Raw genomic sequence first — 23,051 nt, forward strand, 5'->3', positions numbered from 1 at the left:
ACTAAACTAATCAGGCTCTGAACTATTTACAAATGTGAAGATTTCTTCGAAAAAGTCGTTGCAAAGTGAAACTGACAAGCAGGAGCTCTCGTCCGCGACCAACGGCGGCTGAGAGGAACTGAGCAAGCCAGACCACGCGCAACACATCAAAGGCGTGAACACCACCTCTGGCAGCCACGCACGCGCGTTCCAGTGGACCATGGCTCTGAGAGCTCTCCGATTCACGTCACCGGGACAGGACCCGACACTTGGAGTGGAGCACCCACAGGGCCACTCGAAGAAGAACCGCGATTTAGATGCGTTTTTTTCAACAACGGGGTGCTTTTTCGAAAGATCCTGTGCTCCTCATTTAAATCCCCGCTTCATTTGCAGTTTCAAAACATCTAATTTACAGCCTTCTGCTGACAGAGGGGTGTAGTTTAGAACTAGCCTTACTGGTTAAGGTTAACCAGTGGGGCTGGCACAGCCCTGCATGGGGCCCGTCATGGACAGGGGTTGCTCCAGCATAGCTTCTGTCTGTGGTGGGCACAGGAAGGGGCTGCTCCAGGTGTGACACCAGAGTAGCCCCTGCCTGTAGAGCACCCTGGCCCACTACAGGCAGGGGCTGCTTTGGCTGGAGGAGGAGCATTCCAGCCCAACAGGGTGAGGGGGCCACTCCAGCCCAGCTGCAACAGCTCCCCACTTGCTCCCCTTTAATAAGTTAGCCAGTTAAACATATTGTTTAACCAGTTAGCCAGTTAAACAGGATTTTATATCCCTGATTGGTATATGTCACAGCTGAAAAGATCATAATGCACTGGAATACTGTGGACAATTCTGATTATCTCATGTCAAAAAAGATAAAACAGAATTAGACTGGATTCAAATATGGGTAATCAGAAGGACCAGAGCCATGGAAAAAGTCTCATATGAAGAGAATTGTAAGGGACTATTTACTTTAGAGCAAGATTAAATGATTTAAATCAAGGTGATTTAAAGACTAACAAAACATGTAGACGGTATCATGAGCTTTCGTGGGTACAACCCACTTCTTCAGATGACTACTGTTTTTACAAACCCCGAACTCCCCCCCTGACGCGGGGTATACTCGGGTGTGGGGTATACAACCTTTTTTTTTTTACACACCGCCCAGTTCCTGTGCAGCCTCCAGCCTCCGGGCTGGGGAGTGCTCACCGTCCGGTTCCTCCGCAGGCGTAGGAAGGGAGAGGGGGAGCGCTCATCTGGCTGCACAGGAACCGGGCAGTGAGTGCTCCCCCGCCTGGAGGCTGGCGGCTGTGCAGGAATTGGGCAGAGAGTGGCTTGCTAATCCCTCCCTTTCCCCCACCACCGCACACCATAAATATATCCCTAGCACAGCCTTGTATACCCGTGGGTTATACTCGTGTGCGAGATATACAAGATTTTTTTAACTCAAAAAGAAAAAACTGTGGGGTATATTTGGGGGCAGGGTATATATTTGGGGTACATTCACTAAAAGACAGAACTTTGTTTTTGAGTAAGTCCCATTGGACTCATTGGCATTTCTGTTTTTTGAGAATGCAAGTATAGAATGGGGTTCCCTTGGAAAAGCTGGGTTATGTTGAAGTAAAATGAAGAATAGACTTGTGGCATCACCATTATGGTGTATGGCCATGATGTTCCAAAATAAGGAGAATGTATTATGTAATATAAAATCTAGGTTTCTCTTACTGTAGCCATCTGCGCTGTGTACCTGAGTGAGATACTAAACCTCATTAACTAATTAAACAAACTGTAAGGATTAGCTAAGAAACTTTTTTTTTCCTAGCAACATCCAACATAGCAAACGGCGTGGGAATTTATTTGTTAAATTACACTTATAGTAAAAGGCATAGAGTCTCAAAGAATAATGCATTGGTTTTTTTACACAAAAAAGCTTATGCCCAAATAAATCTGTTAGTTGTTAAGGTGCCACAGAACTTGTTTTAAAAAATTATTTAAGTTACTAACCAGCTGATCCACTCAGCCTATTCACAGCTTCATCTGCATAATTTTCTCCCAATAAGTAGTTTCCTTATGATTCATTCTTGCAACTAGGTGCTGAATCTTCTTGCACTGTTTACACTTGACATGCCCCAAAGAATTCATTTCTTTATAATATTCCCAGATAGGGTGTCTTTTATGCCCAGAAGCCATGATAGTTTTTCAGTGTCAAAATGTGGGGCAATATAGAAAGCTGTGTGCATGCTGAATGTCTTCCCTTTTCCACTCCAGTCTTCCTTACTATGCTGCCTCTGTCCTTTACTATATACTGTGTTTCAGTCTTTAAGACGATGTCTTAACTAACTCCTCTGACATGCTTGGCCAAGGTCCACAAGAACAAAGCATGGAACAAAAACAATCCTATGCAGTTTGTGTCATTTTTGGCACGTTTTTTTTTTAGTCTGCTGAGAAACAGAAATTGAAAGCCCAGAACTTTCAAGAAGCAAGAGCTAATAGTTAGGCTGGACAGACTAGAGTCATTAATTCATTTTTATGATACTAAGTGTGGGTGTAGCATGTTTGTGATAAGATTTACTTGTAACTGTTGTTTGTTAAATGAAAAATTTAGTATTTTATTGATGATTTAAAAAAATAGAAAAACCTTAAAAATGTGAACTGCTTATAATCATTAAATGACAATATCTGTAGAAGTAGTTTGCATTTTCTCAAAATTAAAATGCATACCTAAGATTTTTGGACGCTTCAGGGGGTAGCCGAGTTAGTCTGTACAGGATAAATTACAAAAAAACAACAAATGGTCTGGTAGCATTTTATAGACTAACAAAACATATAGATGATATCATAAGCTTTCGTGGGCACAGCCCATTTCTTCAGATGACTGGAGTCTTTTAAAGATTTTTGCTTTTAATTAAAAATAAGACAGACTAAAGATCAAATAAAATTCACTTTTGGTGGATAAAAGTGATACATTCTAAAAATGTGAGAAAAAGATTCATCTAATGCAATATCATGTAAGATTCATATAATGCAATATCTGTATGCTGATAATGCTGGAGTAGACAGTTAAGGAATATTCCTACCCAAGCAAACTTTTTAGAGAAAAAGGAAGAAGCTGTTTGGAAAAGGTGAAGTTTATCTTAATCCAAAAACAATCAATCAATCGCTCTTGCTCATATATATATATATATATATAAGAAACTAAAAACTTCTCTAGGGGAAAAGACAGGAAGAGGATGCGGCCTAGTTCCTTCTGATATGCCATGAAGTTGCACAGTTTAGCAGGTAGTGTGTATACAGTAGCAAAGTCCGAGACAAAACTGCTTTGACCCAAGCAAACATTTCTGGGAAACTATGCCATCAGTACATTTGTTTACTCTCTGCAACTTCCTATATTTTAAAAGGACTCTGCTGATGGCTGTTATACGTTTGAGGAGGCAAGAAAATCTGGAAAATGACATTTTAATTACAATCAAAGAATTTTTCAGGTGACTGTACTATGAAGGTTTGGGAAGCACTGCAGCTGGGAGTACAATCATTATAATTTAAAAAGTTCTGATAATATTTATTATGGAACCTTTTTATGGTCCCCAATTCTAGGAAATTTCTTTATGAACAGTTAACATTATTAGATTAAATTATTGACTTTTTCAGGAAAAGAACTTTGTTTTTATACAATGTCCCTGTATCTAGCAGCTTTCAGGGTGTTACTGCAATATAAAATAAAAATAACTATAAATATGATTAGCTAAAATGCTGATAGGAAAACATATTTCATATGTTGCTCTATAGTGCAAGGGCTAATTTTTTAAAAATGGATGCCTATTTTGACACTGAAAAATATGTATTTGCAAGTAAATGTGTTTTAAATATCCAGAGACACTTAGCAAACAGATAATTAGCTTCATATTTTGTGCACTGCAATTACTTTTGATATATATATTTTGCAGTCATAACACAGAAGCCTGTTTTGAAAACTGGTTCTTAGTACAGATGTAGCAGCCACTAAACAAAATGTTTTATAATGACTGCAGTTTTCTTTCAGAAATTAAACAAGGAAAACCTTGCTGAATCAGCAATGATAATGGCAAAGTTTTAGATTAGGAGAATAATTCTACTATATAATAGCACAAATAAAAATAATTAAATAGAGAGCTTTCTCACAACTAAAAGAAAAAAAAACCCTCTGCTTTTAGACAACATAGGCCTGATTTCTGCAAACTTTAACTCACATGCCTAATGTTAATGCAGTTGTAACTTCATGCATATGATTAGTCCCATCAAAGTCAACAAGAATATCGATGTTAAGAATGTGCATGTTTTCAGAATTGGGTCCTGAGAATTTGATCATGATAATTTACAAGGCAAGGTTGGGCCATCTACATCATAGCTGCCAGGAATCCTCTTGGGGATATGTTTACACACCAACCTGCAGCTAGCCCGTGCTAACTAACTTGAACTCTCAGGGCTTTGGTTGTGGAGCTGTTTCACAGCTGCATAGATACTGTGCTTGCACTGGAGCCTGGCTCTAGGACTTGCATAGTGGGAGGATCACAGCACTCAGATTCCAGCTTGAAACATCCCCTTAAGCCAAGTCCCATGAACCCAAATCAGCGAGTACAGGCCAGCCATAGGTTTTTCTTTGTGCTTTTCTAAGGCCATGTCTATGCAGCAAACAAAACATTAAGTATCAGTGACATTATGGGGTACATTTTCATGGTTATTTCACTGCACAATGCTCTACTACTTCCTATTACATGTTATTTTAAAAAAGTTATGAAGAGCCTAAATAAATAAAGCAAACTCCTACTAATGCAATGGAAAGTGCTATACATGATATTAAAATGCACTCTTAATATGACCTAAACCAAGTAAGCAAGAAAATCTGATATTACTAATAGAGAAATAGTATCCCTATGATGAATTACAAACTATTTGTGCTAGCACTTATAGCAGTTATATAAAGCTATATATAAAAACCAAGACCAACAACACTGTATGTAAGACCACTAACCCTGTACTCTATAATACAGTCTATGTAGGGATGGAAGCCTCATCCTTAAGGGTGAGGCTTACTGGTCCCAGTTAACTGGTAGGTGCTGAAACAGCTACTCACCCACCCCCATCCAGCCCTGTGGGACCTAACGCAAGCAGGAGCCAGTCCGGCCATCTGGAGCAGCCCCTAACCATGGCAGGACCACCACAGGCTACCCAGGAGTGGGAGGCTTTGCTGTGAGCTCTGCAACATAAAGCTTTATATATAAGCTTTATACTGCAGAGCCCCACAGCACATATGACTGCTAGGATTTTTAGTGGTTACATGGTTACATTTTTAAATGACTTTTTACATCCCTAAGTCTATGACTCTTATTTCATTTTTAAAAAGGAAGGAATTTGCATATTTATACATTATTTGCCTCACCTGTACTTAAATTTTTAGCAGTGCTCTGTGACTTTTGCATTTCATTTGATTTGAAAGTGAGGTCTTCCTGCATAATCTTCAGCTCTTGATTTGTGACAGAGGAGATCTGTTTCATACGATTGACATTCTGTACATTTACGGAAATGGGAACAGGAAATCAGAACATTTTATATCTTTGAAGAAAAAAGCTGTTAATACATCATTTATGACAAACTCTTAACATTCTCTTGGGTAAAATATTTTTAAATAGTTTTAGAGCATTTAAATAGAATGATGTTCCATTTCAGTTCTGCCAACCTGGACTGTCCCCCTTTTATAACTGATGTACTGAAAAAACAATTGAGGATAAAACAGGGATACCTATGTCATTGGCTTAGATACATCACTTGTGGAAGAGTCATTATACATCACTTGTGGAAGAGTCATTATACTAGAAGTAAGGCCCTTCTTCACTTACAATATTGAGAAAATTGTGGCAGATGCAAATTAGGCTTCCCTCACAATTTTGATTTGAATTCACTTACAGTCCATATTTTACATATATTTTGAATGTGCAATTAGTTATGCTCTAACATTAAATTCCTGTAAAATGTAAAAGGCTAAAGTGACTTGATTTCTTTAGCAGTTGTGTTAAGACTTTTATTCTTCTGAATTTTATATTGTAATCAGTCACGTTTTTAAGGGAATGTAATATAGTTCCAGCAAAATGTCTGGTTACCAAAAAATTGGCAGGCATAACATAATACTGTTCCAGCAAATATTTATTAAACAAGTAGCAGTATTCTGGCTTTTCCAAATTATGGCTATTAATAAAGGTCAGTGATTACTTCCATGATTTTCCAGACACAATTATTTGAAGATCATTCCGTGATTCAAGTAGGTCCTTAACTTTGAGGAAAATTTCATACCTCTGTGTCACGGGCCTTGCAACACATCAACTCTTAAGCAACCTTTTGAGTTAAATAATTTGAAGGCATGTGGCATCACATTGAAGAAGAGTTTCAAGGAGCTGTTAAAACACTGTTTATTCAAAACAGACCATTACTGGTGTTGTTCATATCCATTCCAATTCAGGTGTACACATGCCGTGTGCATGAACGTAGGAAACATTTCCCCTAGTAGCTCCCGTAGGGTCAGCCTGTGGAGAACCCTAGAGTGGTGCTGCTATATCAAGACATATATACCACTGCTGACCGTACCCACCCTCGGTTCATTCTTGCCAGCTACTCTGACAGAGGGGAAGGAGGATGGGTATTGGAATGGACAACACATTTCGAAGAACACCAGTTACGAGAACAGGAAACTGTCTTTTCTTCTTAGAGTGATTGTTCATGTCAATTCCAATTCAGGTGACTCCCAAGCTGCTACCCCATTGAGGTGGGATTGAAGTTCGGAATCACAGATTGCAGGACTGCCCTGCCAACTGCTGAGTCCTCCCTGGAGGATTTATCAATAACATAACGGGCCATGAATGTGTGAATCGAAGATCAAGTAGCTGCCCTACAGATTTCTTGTAAGTGGACCTGTGCCCAAAGGCTGCAGGAAAAGCCTAGGCCCTGGTTGACTGGCCTGTAACTGGCAGGGGAGGGACACCAGCTAGGTCATGGCAGGTGCATATGCATCGCACTATGCAGGAAGAGATGCACTGCATGGAGACTGGATCTCCCCTCATCAGTTCTGCTATAGCCACAAACAGCTGTGTGGATTTTCTAAAGGGCCTAGTGCGATCTATGTAGAAAGCTAAGGCCCTCCTTATGTCTAGTGTATGCAATACCCTCTGCCTATCACTAATATGAGGCTTAGGATAAAAAACCGGAAGGAAGACCTCTTGCAACAAATGGAAATTGGACCACTTTTGTCAGGAAAGCAGGGTGTAGTCTAAGCTGTACTTTGTTCTTGTGGAAGATTATGTACGGCGGATCTGAGGATAGGTCCCCTGACTCAGACACTCGTCTTGCTGATGTGATAGCTACTCATAGACGGATTAGGGATATTAAATTTCAATTAATTAACTAATCGAACAGTCAATGGGATTTCCATCGACTATTCGATTAGTAAATAAGAACTTCTGTGTTCCACCTCTGAAATGTACAAGAGCCCCAGCAGAGGCTCTTATGCATTTCAAAGGGAAAGCACCCGCATGGAGCCCAGGGTCAGCGGGACTCCCTGCTGGCCCCGGGCTCCATGTGACATTTCAATTTTGAAATGTACAAGAGTCCCTGTAGGGAACTGGCTTTTAATCTGGCTCACTCCAACACCCCCACCACTTCCCCTCCCTTGCTGCCGCTTTGTGATAGAGGCAGCAAAGGGGTGGAGCAACTAATCGACTAGTGTGTCGACTATCTGATAAGCTCACATCCCTAAGACACATATAGGAAAGAACACTGGGCCATCGGTTCAAAAGGCAGACCCAAAAGTTTATTGAGCACCAGATTTAAGTCCCAAGCAGGTACAGGTGGATGACAATACAGGTACAACCTGTCCAACCCCTTCCTGAATCGCATCACTGTGGGGTGGCCAAGCAAGGAGTGCTGGGAACAACCTGGGCCGCTTCCCTCCTCCCCCTCAGCAGGTACCTGGATGTCTGGCAGGTCACTTGGGGAGTCAAGGGTGGTTGTGTCAAGCTGGGGTTTAGACGGTCCAGGCCAGTCCTCAGCCGCTGGCAGGTCTAGCGGTCTCAGTCGGTGCTCTGGTAACAACTGGAGGAGGCGTTCCGGCTGATCCTCTGGGTCAGGCTGGTCCTTGGGGTCAGGCCTGGCTGGCGGTCCAGGCCAGTCCTTGGGTCCTTGCAGGTCCGGTGGCCCCAAATGGTTGCTGGGTACAGGCTGGTGGCAGGCACTCACACAGGTCCTTCGGGTCAGCCGCGGTTGGAGGTCCGGGCCAGGCCTTGGCCTCCTCCTAGGCAGGGAGCTCTGAGCAGGCCTCTGGTTCCTCTGGAGGCTGGGCCCACACTGAGCTCCCAGGCTGGGCTTTTATAGCCCTGACCATGCCTCCTAGCTTCTGGTCAGGTGACTGGGAGGGGTAGGTTGTGCCTAAAATAGCTGCCGGAGGGATTCCCCTGCCTCTGGGTCAGTGGGCGGCCATTCTGCCCCACTACAATGCCCTGTGGTCCATTGGTGGGGGCCCCAGCATGGAGGTGCCTGCCACTGCTTCGTCCGGGAAGGATGAGGAATAGGCCTGGGCCTGAGTAGTGTCCTCCACTGGTAACTGGGCTCTGTCCTTGGGGTCCACCCTAAGGCCTTTCTCTGGAGGTTGTTCCCTAGCTCCAGGAGGTGGGCTGTGCACTCTAGGGGGACTGAACTCCGCCCTGGACAGTGTCCTGGAGTGGTACCTGTCATGAGTGGATTGAGATGTATGACTCATGGACACCAACGACCGAGGGGCTCTCTGAGACTGATGCAAGGCCAAGGGGATCCAGAAGGGCCATTGCACTGGCAGTGGCCAATGCTGTCGTACTACACTGGCTGGTCTCTTGTACTGTGTTGAGACTGCCTGCACTGAGGCCTGCCTGACACCACATTCGATTCCAATTCCAACTGAGATGACCACGATGGTGCCAATGATGCCGGTGCCAGAGCTGAGTGTTGGGATGATGTCCAGGTCCCCGACTGGTGCCCAGGAGGCCTGGAAAGGAAGCAGTGCCTTGGACTTCTAGCTCATGACCTCAACCTAGAGACTGATCTCTGTGTCAAATCCGATCCCTCAGTCCTGGACTCTCAGTGCTCGAGCCCTCAACCTCTGGTTCCGGAGGCATGTAACTTAACCACTGTGCCACTGGAGGAGCCCCCCAACCTTCAGGGCCATTCTTATCTTTCCAGTGTTCCAATGGGTGCCAGCTCCATCCCTTGGGAAGCTGGACTTTCTTGCTGTGCTGGTAACAAGGAACGTTGTGCGGGCAATGGAAGACCCTCCAAGGAGGAAGACCCATCCCAATATCACGCTGTGGATTGTGGTTGAGGGAGCATAGCTGGCTTTCCCCTTGAGAGGTGTGGTCCCGGTGGTGCTAGTGGTTTACCTTGGCCTCTGAGATTTGTATCAGGTCTCTCGCTGCTGAAAAGGTGCCCGGCATTGAAAGGGAATTTAAGACCTGCCCCAGGCTCATGTCCCTCGGTTGATGGTCATATGCCGGACTCAACGGCACCGGTCTGGGGCCGGAGTCGATGGCAGGTTCTGCATCTCCCGCACCGGGGATTTCCTCCAGACAGGGTCCTGTCTTTGTCTGGGGCCTATGGAGGCACCTATCTCTGTCCTCTCTCTTGCCCCGCAGTGCTGGCGAGGTAGATTTATGTCTCGGCACAGTCATCTATGGTGCCAGGGAACCCCAGCGCCTAGAGTCTTTTGCTGTGCCCGGCTTCTGAACTGTCTCACGGAGGCTGGGGCGCTGCACACCAAACTGACTCCCGGGACTGATTTTTCAGCCTGAGGGGGTTTTAATCCCGCCTCCATCAGGAGCTGTTGAAGCCTGTGCTCCCTGCCTTTTCTGGTGTGGGGCATAAAACTTTGACAGATCTTGCACTTTTCAGTGTGATGTTCTTCACCCAGGCAGCGAAGGCACATATCATGTGGGTCACTGTTGGGCATATGGTATTTGCAAGCTGTGCACGCTTTAAAGTCTGGGGTGTCAGGCATGCCCTGGCGCTCCAGGGGGCTAAAACACTTGGGCACTGGCCCACTGTCCTTTTATTTGCTTGAAGATCTTTATCATGAGCAGGAGCAGCCCGAGGCCAGCTGCAGCAGCTGGTGCCCCAGGCGGGCAGCGCAATTGGCCCCCCCCCACAGCACGGCCATCAATGGCCGTGACGTCAACATTGGGCGCCCGGTCCGGCGGCACTCTAGGCAACTGCCTAGTTCACCTAAACTGACGGGTTGCCCCTGATCATGAGAAACAAAATTGAAGACTAGCGAAAACAAGAGCTACTACTAGGGACTAGGCACTTTCTAAGCAAAAGCTAATTACAGTTTCAACGTCACCATGGATGCTAAGAAGGAACTGAGGAAGGGTAGGATCAGCAGTGGTATATATGCACTGATATCGCGACACAACTATAGGAGTCTCCACAGCCAACCCTACAGGTGCTGCTAGGGGAAAAGTTTCCGATGTTTGTACGCATGGCGCATATATACCTGAATTGTAATCAACATGAACAATCACTCAAAGAAGAAAAATACTTTGCTAAAAGATGACTATAGCAATCCTTTACAGACAGTACAAGGCAAACAAAATCAAAGAAAAGGAAGAGTTGTTTTGGTGAGAATTGGCAAAAAAATTATGATATTGATAATGGGAAACTTCTATCAGGACTCCAGGAACATAGGAACATAGAATGTAGAATCCACATGGAGAGAAACATTGCAAAAATTTGGTAGAAGAAATTTCCCCAGAATAACAAAATTGGAATATGGAAAATAAGGAAAATGATTGAATCCCGCCTTTATTTATGATTTTCAGAGTTGGTTTAGATAAACTAGCAAACAATGAAATTTCTTAGTTTTAGTATTATTTTAATTTAGTATTTATTGTGTGTTTCATAGCTCTGGTCAAAAATAATAGTTCTTTTGTTCTGGTAACAAATATTTTCTGATTTATTCATTGTAAAATTTCCTTCAAAATAGTGACAGAGAATACAATAGTAATTATATAGATTCTACTCTGGTATCAGTATATTATCTGGAAGTTAATTACACCCATAACAGGGCTGACTAGTATTTAATCAAAACAGTTCTATTTAATTTTACTTAATGTCTTTTATGAGGTTATGATGGACTAATTTATCAGCAACCGAGAAAGGCACTTACCCTACTTGAATGCTCTAACAGTGCAACAATGTTGGCCTCTATCTGTGCCTTCCGTTCCAGTTCCTGTGTCTTCATCTCTTCAAAAGTCTCAAGAAAGTCTATGGATCAAAAAACAAGATAAGGGAGGCTGGTATTTACATTAATGTTGTGAGTTGTTCATTATAATTACACTCTGAATTTAACAGCAAATATGCACGTACTTCAATGTAGTTTTTCAGAATTGTATATTATAAAAATAAGATTTAAATATACATACTTTAATTTAAATACAATTTAAATTCTGGAGTCTAAAAAAACTTTGCAGTTTTATTTTTTGAATCTGTATTTTACTATTTAACATTTTGTTAAAATTTTAAAGATGGAAACAAGAGAGAAATAATCACATTTTTAAATAAAATCAATCACAGCTTGCTTGTTTAAGACATTTATTCGCTACATTAAATGGAAGAGATTTTTTTTTTCCAGTTTTCCACTTTCAGTTTTTTAGAATGAAGTTTTTGGCATTTTTTATACTTAAAAAATTATTCACTCAAGATGCATGCTTCTGGCTAACAGTGAATCAGATTAAAGAGGAACAACACAAGGATGACAATGGAAGGACGGAAACTGAGAAAACACAACTAACTTTAGAGCAGGGACAGAGAATCTGCAGTCCATGGGCCAAAAACCCTCCCCCAGGGGTCAGAACGCTGTGCTTCTTGAAAGCCAAATCAGTGAGGGTTTTATTTTGCTTGTTGTGGCCCCGACTGATTTTTCTTTGGTTCTGGGGCTCCTAACTGAAAAAGGGACCCCTCCCCACCGCTATAGAGAATTTCCATTAAGTGTATCAATCCATCTAAAACTATATCTGCAAATCAAACACATTAGCTTTATATTCAACACAGAATCAGAATCATTGTACAAAAGAACAAAAAGGGACCTCGAGAGGTCATCAAGTCCAGTCCCCTTCCCTCATGGCAGAACCAAGCACCATCTAGATCATTCCTGATAGACGTCTATCTAACCTGCTCTTAAACATATTACAAGTCTAGTACTTATACAGTGCAATGAAAGTTCACTGGAAAAACTTTAAGGAAAGAGAGATGCAAAGAGGAAAGGCTTTTAGTACTCTCATTTCCTCAATTGCCATTTAACTTCCCTACAACCATTTCAGAATGCAGCAGCAAAATTCTCCTTTGCCTACTGCTCAGACCATGTTGTACCCCCTCATATCAAGCCCCTCTGTGCCTCTCCTATGCCTTTCCCATCAAATTTAATTTTTTGTTCTCACCACTGTCCCCACTTACATCTCAGTTTTTTTAATTTTCCTAAGGCCATTGCATGAAGCCTGTCTCACCATTCTTTTCCCACTGTAATCTCTGGGCTTATGTCCATACTGCTTCACCATCTACAGCGCCCTCCATAGGCATTCTAGGTGTAGGGACATACATCTACAAATACTTTTTGTAAACTCACTTCTTCTATAAGACCATGCTAACATATAACAAAAATAGAATAATATAGCTATACGATAAAACACATCATTAACAAATGATAACGCCACACTCTGTTATGCAATAATTCCGAAAGAATGCCAATAAATGCTTCCCTGACCTCCCATTGTTCTCCCAACAAGGGAGTTTACAAAGAAGAGTTAAAATAGGCTTACAGCTTGTCAAGTAGGGATAGGGACAGGGGCACTGACATTCTCTTTTTCCTCCTAACGCCATTCAAGTTACAATTCCCAAGGGGTGCTGTTTCAAGATGTACTATGTGGAAGCCTAACATCTAAACTGTGCAAGGTATAGAAGTCCAGCTCAGCAAGTTATATAACTCTTTACAGATGTCAGCAAAAGTTGGAGACAAATAATTGAGTGTATACCAACAATCTGTGATAAAGGGTCTTTGAGATTCCTTGTAAAGTCACTGATAAGACAATAAGCTGAAAAATTGTATAAAAGAGAAATATTTAATATTTAAAACCACTGAAATTGTCTCGACTGGTTAATGATAATGGCCACCCCTTCTTGGACATTATTTACCTGGGGTTTATTCAATGGGAGGAGGGGAATGGATGGCTTGAAAGAAGCAAGCACACCTTCACCATCTTCTGAAACCCTGAAATCTACTTTGATAAAGCCACTTCCACTGGCTTTGGCTAAATTCTGAATACTCCTTGCAATATAAGACACGGGTTCCTGTTTTCACCCAATCCCTCTAGTGTCATTTCTATTCTTCCCTACCTTTCTCCTTTTGCCTACTTTCTAGTAAGAGTCTAGTTGGGCAGGCCACAAAAACACCAAAGCAAGGCTGCAGGTCAAAGTGAAAACCAGAAACAGAAATCCTTTGTTTTTCCTTTGCATGAGGAAATAAGTAAAATAGGATCAGAGTTTAACCACAATTTAAACTATTTAAACTAACCTTTCCTCGTTCCCCCCAAAATGACAGTATTGTATTTTATACCATCAATAAGACTGCTAAACAGGGTTTCCCCAATAAAAATATCTTCAAACTGTAAAATTATGAAAAAGGATATAAAGTGAATTATTACTTAATACTTGACATTTCAAATGCTTGGATTACTTTTTCCTTTTTCTGTGCCTTTAAAGATTTAACTGATTTTTAATGGTGGGTGTGACAATGAAAATTGCCAGAGATAACTTGACAGAAACCCTGAATCATATTAAATCATAGAAACATAGAATAATGGAGCTGGAAGAGACCTCACGAGGTCATCAAGTCCAGCCCCCTGCCCAAGGCAGGACCAATACCAACGAAATCAACCCACCCAGGGCTTTGTCAAGCCAAGACTTAAAAACCTCTAGGGATGGAGATTCCACCACTTCCCTAGGTAACCCATTCCAGTGCTTCACCACCCTCCTAGTGAAATAGTTTTTCCTAATATCCAACCTACACCTCCCCCCCTGTAACTTGAGACCATTGCTCCTTGTTCTGCCATCCATCACTACCGTGAACAGCCTCTCTCCATCCTCATTGCAATCTCCCTTCAGGAAGCTGAAGGCTGCTATCATATACTCCCCTCACTCTTCTCTTCTGCAGACTAAACAAACCCAAATCCCTCAGTCTCTTCTCATAGGTCATGAGCTCCAGCCCCCGAATCATTTTGGTTGCCTTCTGCTGAACCCTCTTCAATGCGTCCACATCCTTTCTATAGTGGGGGGCCCAGAACTGGACATAATACTCCAGATGTGGCCTCACGAGAGACAAATAAAGGGGAATAATCACTTCTCTAGATCTGCTGGCAATGCTCATCCTAATGCAACCTAATATGCCATTAGCCTTCTTGGCTATAAGAGCACACTGTTGACTCATATCCAGCTTCTCATCCACTGTAATCCCCATGTCCTTTTCTGCAGAACTGCTACTTAGCCAGTCAGTCCCCAGCTTGTAACAATGCTTGGGATTCTTCCATCCCAAGTGCAGATCTCTGCACTTGTCCTTGTTGAACCTCATCAGATTTCTTTTGGCCCAATCCTCTAATCTGTCTAGGTCACACTGGACCCTATACCTACCCTCCAGCGTACCTCTTCCCTTAGCTTAGTGTCTTCAGTAAACTTGCTGAGGGTGCAATCCATCCCCTCATCCAGATCATTAATAAAGATGTTGAACAAAACCGGTCCTAGAACAGATCCTTGGGGCACTCTGCTAGAAACTGACTGCCAACCTGACATCGAGCCGTTGATCACAAACCACTGGGCCCGACATTCTAGCCAGCTTTCTATCCATTTTACAGTCCATTTATCCAATCCATACTCCCTTAACTTAATGGCAAGAATATTGTGGGAGATAATATCAAAAGCTTTGCTAAAGTCAAAGTATATCACATCCACTGACTTCCCCATGTCCACAGAGCCAGCTACCTCATCGTAGAAACTAATCAGATTGGTCAGGCACGACTTGCCCTTTGTGAATCCATGTTTACTATTCCTGATCACTTTCCCTTCTTCCAAGAGCTTTAAAATGTATTCTTTGAGGATCCCTTCCATGATTTTTCCAGGGGCTGAGAAAAGGTTGACTGGTCTGTAGTTCCTTGGATTGTCCTTCTTCCCTTTCTTTAAAGATGGGCACTACATTTGCCTTTTTCCAATCATCCGGGATCTCTTCTGATCTCGACAAGTTTTCCAAGATAATGTCCAAAGGGTCAGCAATGACATTTGCCAACTCCTTCAGAACCTTCAGATGCATTCAATTCAGACCCATGGTTTTGTGTATGTTTAGTTTTTCTAAATAGTTCCTAACCTGTTCTTTCCCCACCAAAGGCTGTCCACCTTCTTCCTATACTGCATTGCCTAGTGCATTTGTCTGGGAGATGACCTTGTCTGTGAAGACAGAGGCAAAGAAAGCATTACATACTTCAGCTTTTCCCACATCATTTGTCACTAAGTTACCTCCCTCATACAGTAAGGGCCCCACATCCTCTCTGATCACCCTTTTATTGCTAACATGCCTGTAGAAACCTTTCCTATTATCCTTCACATCCCTTTCTAGCTGCAATTCCCATTGCACTTTCGCCTTCCTGATAACTCCTCTGCATTCTCGAGCAATATATTTATACTCCTCCCTAGTCATCTGTCCAAGCTTCCACTTTTTGTAAGCTTCCTTTTTTCGTTTAAGCTCACCAAGGATTACCCAGGTAAGCCAATCTGGTGGCCAACCGTATTTGCTTTTCTTGCTGAGCATCGGGATGGTTTCTTCCTATGCCTTCAATAAGGCTTCTTTAAAATAATGCCAGCTCTCCCGGACTCCTTTCCCTTTCATGTAAGCATCCGAGGGAATCATGCCCATCAATTCTCTGAGGGAGTCAAAGTCTGCTTTCTGAAGTCCAGGGTGCGTATTTTGCTACACTCCTTTCTTCCTTTGGTCAGGATCCTGAAGTCTACCATCTCATGATCACTGCTTCCCAGATTGTCACTCACCTCTACTTCCCCAACTAGTTCCTCCCTGTTTGTGAGCAGCAGGTCAAGCTGCGCATGGCCCCAGGTCGGTTCCTTCAGCACTTGTACCAAGAAGTTATCCCTAACATTCTTCAAAAACTTCCTGGGTTGTCTGTGTACTGCAGTATTGGTCTGCCATCAGATGTCAGGGTGATCAAAGTCCCCCATGAGAATCAGGGCCTGTGACCTGGAAGCTTTCCTCAGTTATCTGAAGAAAGCGTCATCTACCTCATCCACCTGATCTTGTGGTCTACAGAAGACACCAACCACAACATCACCCCTGTTGCTTCCACCTCTAAGCTTAACCCATAGACTCTCAACAGTCTTTTCTCCCTCTCTATACTGGAGCTCTGAGCAATCATACTGCTCTCTTACATACAATGCAACTGCTCCCCCTTTTCTCCCCCGCCTGTTCTTCCTGAACAGTTTATACCCTTTCATGACAGTGCTCCAGTCATGCAAGTCATCCCACCAAGTCTCCATTATTCCAATCAAATCTTAGTTCTTAGACTGGGCCAGGGCTTCTAATTCTTCCTGTTTGTTTCTGAGGCTTCTTGCATTTGTGTACAAACACCTTAGATAACCAGTTGATTGCCCTACCTTCTTCATTCGAATCAGGGGTCCTCCTTTGTTGCTCATTCCTCCTTGTGTTTCTTCCCTGTATCCGACTTCCCCACTTATCTAAGAGTTTTGGTCACCATCCCCCAAAGAACCTAGTGTAAAACCCTCATCAGGTTTGCAAGCCTGCCTGTGAAGATGCTCTTTCCTCTCTTGGTTAGGTGGATCCCCTCTCTTCCTAACAATCCTTGTTCCTGGAGCAGAGTCCCATGGTGAAAGAATCCAAAGCCCTCTGTTCAACACCACCTGTGCAACCACGCATTTACTTCCTCAATTTGACAACCCCTACCTGGACCTTTTCCTTCAACAGGGTGGATGGATGAGAACACCACTTGTGCTTCAAATTCCTTGATCCTTCTTCCCTGCACTACATAATCTGCAGTGATCCACTCAAGGTCATTCTTGGCTGTATCGTTAGTTCCCACATGGAGAAGCAGGAAGGGGTAGCGATCCGAAGGTTTGATAATTTTTGGAAGAGTCTCGGTCACATCCTGAATGCAAGTTCCTGGTAAGCAGCACACTTCTCGAGATTCCAGGTCTGGACAGCAGATGGATGACTCAGTCCCTTTTAGGAGGGAATCTCTGTCTACCACTACCCGTTGTCTTCTTTTGTTGTTAATGTTTCAACAGCAAACTGGGTTTTGTTAATATTTTAACTACAGGTTGAACCTCTTCAGTCTAGCACTCTCTGGTCCAGCATGATTTTAGTTAGTTGGATATCCACTTATCATGGGTGACACTGAGTGTCCTATGGTCCCGTAAGGTTTGTTTACAGCTGCCAGTCCTGGCTCTCAGTGTTCTGTGCTGTTATTTAGCTCTAATTTATCCCTACATTTTAAATGGGTTACCAGAGAGCATTACAACACAAAGACATATACAGTATACCTTTTCAGTACTAATTCTATAAAGGAAATAAATCTGAGCTATCAATGGATATCCATGTATGTATGGATATATAAAATGTATGTAAAATATTGTATAAATATGTACAATATTTAAAATATTGTCTGTATAAAACATGTAAAATATTTTACAATATTTTGGGGATTTAATAGAGAATTATCACCTCAAACTAAACAGTAATTCACAACTCCACAACTTTGTCAAATAGACAGTGCTTTCTCCTAAAAGTTTTTAAAAAAATCTAACGTGCTATAGAATACTCTTCGTTTACTGTGTGTACCCATCCTGTTCTCCTTCTAAACCTTCCTTAAATATTGTTTTTCTTTCAGCAAAGTTGCTGATTTCACCAATAGTTTCTTCTTTCATCCAAACGATATAGCACATGTCTAAATCTGTTGGTAAGCTCTTGGCAGTGCTTGGTTTGGGTTTTGTAAAGAGCTGTACATATTTAGAATGCTCTATAAACATTCTAACAATAGAATACTGTTTAAAATATGTTTTTATCCCAAACGTTTTACATCCTCACTTAGCCTCTGCTGAAGCTTCTCTGTCATGAGACTTCATTTGTAAGCCAGAAATATTTTGTAGTATTCATCTTAGATAAATAAACAGAAATGTCCTAAAGTCAAAGATTCTGATTCTCAGAGCAACTTTATAATTTTGCTTATTCCAAACACTTATGGGTGCACTCTAACATTTTTATTTAACTTTCACTTAATACATTTAAAAAAATATTTTTATTCCAGCTTTTGTCTCAAAAACGTGTTCCTGAAATTTTAATGCCAGACGATGAGTCAGGAAAGGTGGGAAAGCATCAGTAACCATGTGCTGCGGCATCTCTGAAGTAGGTCACAGACTCGTAAGACAAGTGGTCAGGAGTCAATAGTTTTTGGTTAAATACAGTGTGCTTTGACAATCCCAAAAGCCTTGTGCTTTGGCAGTCTATCAATCTAATCCCTATTAGACAACTTACTGTCCATGCTTTCCTCCCTCTTCTTCAGCTCCTTGTATTTCATATTTTTCTCCCCTATAAGAGATGTAACATTGATTTAATGACAAAAGATCAACTGCTCCAAACTCTACATTTTGTTTTTATAGGCCTTTTTTTAATTAATTCAATCCTATAGCCCTGAGGTAGGCAAAACTTCTATCATCAAAAATGCAAATTCTACATAGGACTGTATATGTTATTTACATGTCTCACTATAATTGCAAATCAAAGCAAATTATACACATTTATAAAAATAATCAGAATAACTATGTCATTGGCGTAATCTTAATAAACGTTTTTTCTAAATATAGTTGGAGAGAGATCACATACCTCAAAAATTTAAAGTGCCCCAAATATATTTTTTAAATTGTATTAGTTGGCAGATATTTTTTTAAATGAAAGGCAAATAAATTTTAGGACATTAGTCTGTTACACTTTCTACTGTTGGAAAATCACATTTGTGCAACTGGGATATGTTGATGACTAGAACACTAAATCATTCCATCATTTTTTTTATGATTTGGGAGTTGATGCCAGTTTCTTTGGCTTTCTGCAGTCTAAATTACTTTGTGATATGCTTTGTGTATTAGGATAGTAATCTTCAATAAAATATGATAAAACAATAAAGAAACATACCATCTATATTACTATGCAGTAGGATGGTCTTAAATAGTTCATGCTTCTGTTTCATCCTTAACTTAGACTTCATTTGCATTAGTCACATGAAAGTAAATGTCTATTCAGTAGAAAGCATACTAGCATTTAGCTTTCTACAGTGTAGCAATTTAGTGGACTTGGTGATGAGGAAAGCTATGTTAAAACAAGACACAGAATTTGAATGCATAAGTCAGGAAATGATCTCTTCCTAACACATTTGTGTACAATAATTAAGCTTTTATTTTAAAAGATATTTAAACTTGTTCTAGACCATATAAATATTTATTCAGAGGGTAAAATTGAATGTGTGCACCTATTATTTACAAGATTTGGACTACATTGTAACTTTTACTATTAACTTGTATAGGACAGCAAGAAAGCACTCCTTGCATTCACTACCCACATCACAAGAAGTCAAACAGGGGAAAAAGCAGCCTTTATCAGGCCAACTTCTCTTGCTCAAGTAGGCTGAGTAAACAAGCAATTTAGTGGAAGCTTTGGCTCCACACTCAATGTGCCAGCCACAATAGCTATGCTGGCAATAATTCAAATAAATAATAACAATAGCAAAGTTTAGGGCTGGTGCAGACTACTCTTTCTTGCTGGATAAAGAGGAAATTGGAGATCAGATTGTGACTCTCAATCACAGACTAGTTGATGGTCTGTTCTTAAAGTAGTTCAGCTACATGTTTCCCTTCATTCAGGGCTTGTGGCAAGACATAATTTAGTCCAGTGTTAACAGGACTAAATACCACAATTAGATACAGTACCACAATTCACTTCAGCATGGGAACAAAAATCTAAAGAAAATTTTGTTTAAAATTATGTTAATATTTAGAATGTTTTTAAACAGTGATGATATCAGTAGATATTCCATAATGTAATTAATTCATGCTACCTTTTGACATAAATACTAAGGTACAAGAAGTCTTCAATTAAGGAGTCTCAGAACTGGGGCAGTCTCTTACTATATATGCTGCATAATTTCAAAAGATGGGGCAAGTTCATCATTTTGTGGCAGCCTTAACTTAATAAGTGCCTGGTTTTACATTCAGTCTTATCACTATTTCAGCATATGTCTGAGAATTTATGAAGTGCAGAAGGAAAGGAAAAGCTGGATATAAATTTAACTGAGCAAGCACATTTTCCCCCAGGGCTTTTACATCTACATCCTCACTGCTTTCCTTTTTATCTAGTGAATATAAACAATAAGCATTATCAGTGTCCTCTGAGAAACAGTGATTTTGCTTGAGTTTCCTTCCAGCTGTGACCTTGTTTCTTGCTGATTCTCCCTTTTCATGATATAGGGTAAATCAGTAGCATAAAGTCCATTCCACTTGCAAGACGACTATGAATGACTCTACATCAGTGGTTCTCAAACTTTTTGGCCTGTGATCCACACCCCATTCAATGCAGACCTTTCCATGGACCATAAGCCAATGACCCTTGATGACAAAAGGAGGATAGGGTACAGGCTCTGGGCATGAGGAGAAGTGGCACTTTTACCTGGCTCCATGCCTCTCACCTGTCCCAGCACCACACCCCATTGGCTATGATTCTGGCCAATGGGAGCAGCAAAATCCTCCAGACGAGTGACTTACTGCACTGCCATTCCCACAGCTAGGGGAAGGGAAAACAGCAGCACATGGAGCCACTTCCTCATCCCGAAAGCTGGATCTGACCAGCGAGGCTCATCCCCCCCACTCTGCAGCAGGAAGTTGGCACTGGTGTTCCAATCTCATGAGGGGGAGAAGGAGCCCCGAGCTCATGGCCCACCTGCAGTAGTGGTCCATGGATCACACTTCGAAAACCACTGCTTTACATGGTTAGATGTTAAGGATCCCTGTAAACAACCTAATGAAGCTTAAAACATTATAGCACAAGTTTTAAAATGCCTATAGTGTATTAATAAGTTTAGCTCAAATATTTCAATTATTTTAGCAATAACATACTTTAAACTACATTTGTAGACTACATTCCATAGGTCTGATTTATCAGGGGTTTGTGAAAGGTGCCTTGAATGTCACTGCTAACTTAAAAGTCATGTATAGTAAGTGGACTTACTTTAGATTATTAAAAGATAATTTTTTAAAAATCCCAATTACTTGCTTCTCTGCTTAAACAATAAAAATCAATGCAGGCAGTTTTCCTTCAACGTTTTAGTAATAAAATACTGGGATTTCAAATGCTGTAAAGGAATTTTTAGTTGCATTTAAAAACTGTTTCTCCTTGACATTTTAATTTTTGAAATATTTCTATTGAACTGCAGCTTTATAAAAAACTTATTTACATAACATTTAAATTTGGGGCCAAATATAAGTTAATGTAGTTCCAGTTGCAATGATTGTGTACTGAGCACCAATAACAGAAGTACATTGAAAAAAAGTACATCTTAGACTTCTTCCTATTGTGTATGAATCAGTCTGAGAAGTGTTCTAATTCACTACAGGTTGCACCTCTAAAAATCCGAGATTCTCTGATCTGGCAACATCCGAGGTCTGGCATGAGCATGGATGTTCCAGGATCAAAAAGTCCTGGCACTATAGGGGGTTAGAGGCCTGGGAGCTGGGGTGTGGCTCAGTTGCTCTGTGAGTCGGGGCCGGGAGCCAGTGTGCAGCTCAGTTGAGCTAGGAGGTGGGGAACAGGAGCCAGCATGTGGCTCATCTAGGCTGAGGGGAGTTGGGTGAGAGGCGGCATGAGGCGCAGCTGGGCTGTGGGGGGGAGCCATGAAGCCCGTTGGAGGAGGAGAGTGAGTGACTGAGTGAGAGTGAGTGTGTGTGTCTGTCTGTCTGTCTCTCTGGCAGGAGGGGGTCTGAATTGACCTCCCTTGCTCTGGAAAAATCCCTCATCAAGGACCAATCAGGTCCTCAGGAATCCAGACCAGGGAGGTCGAACCTGTTTTGATCAACTCTCCCACACACGTCATCTACCTCTGGAAAGCACTGATTCACTGTTTAAATCCATTCTAGGTCCCATTAAAAGCCTCTAATAAGCAGCTTTTACATTCACACAAGAGATGGACAGGAGAAGCCAGAAGTGGTCCAGAGCACAATGAGAGAGAATGATTATTTCAGCTACTGTTTGGGAAATCCCTGATGCACCAAAGAATTTAAGCACACACAAGTTCATGATTATTAAGCAAAGCACATATGCATGTGCGTAACTTCAAATAGTATAAGCCTAGTTTATCTTGTAAAAGTGTGGGTGACAAAAGGTTCAAATGAGTATAACTTACGGGCAAGAACCAGGACAGATTGTGAGGACAAGTTATGCAATCACTACTTTTCCAGTTAAAAATACAGTAGTCATGAACTGATGTTTTGCACAGATAAAAGACTGATAAAGGAAAAATATGGTAAATAAATTTCATGAGGCAGATTCTCAGCTGGTGTAAATGGTCAGATCTCCATGAAGCAATGATAATTTAGACCAGGGGGCTCTGCTCTCACAGTGCATGAACATGGTCAGTGCCCAATGCATTCCTGATTCAACATAGATTATAGGAAACATTATAGACCATCGGATAAATATACAAGGTAGTCTCATGTTGAAAGAGACTGACCACTCCAGATATTAGGGTACCAGCAGTTCTACTAACTGTACTTCTCATACTACATTAAACATAATTTGGAAAACATGATGACAACATAGCAAGTTCAAGGGAGGACTAGCAGCAAAAGGACTGGTTGCTATGCAGCTGTTGCTAAACTATAAACTAAGAAGCAACACACTTCTTACCTTCTGCACTCATCCAAGGATACAAAGATAACAG

The 23,051-nt window shown here is 41.5% G+C and overlaps 1 protein-coding gene across 5 annotated transcripts in view; it reads right to left on the reverse strand.

Annotated features, from left to right (window-relative positions):
* The window catches only part of IFT74 (intraflagellar transport 74), a 122,053-nt gene that overhangs the window by 30,266 nt on the left and 68,736 nt on the right, over window positions 1–23,051 (reverse strand). For all 5 annotated transcript variants that reach the window (XM_006127246.5, XM_006127245.5, XM_075931462.2 and 2 more), the window contains 3 exons: window positions 18,605–18,658; window positions 11,177–11,274; window positions 5,381–5,507 (listed from right to left, as the gene is read on the reverse strand). In XM_006127246.5, the coding sequence (XP_006127308.2) occupies window positions 5,381–5,507; window positions 11,177–11,274; window positions 18,605–18,658 (279 nt within the window). The remainder of the gene's footprint in view (window positions 1–5,380; window positions 5,508–11,176; window positions 11,275–18,604; window positions 18,659–23,051) is intronic.

Source organism: Pelodiscus sinensis, chromosome 6, assembly GCF_052426305.1.
Source record: "Pelodiscus sinensis isolate ZL-2025 chromosome 6, ASM5242630v1, whole genome shotgun sequence".
NCBI lineage: Eukaryota > Metazoa > Chordata > Testudines > Trionychidae > Pelodiscus > Pelodiscus sinensis.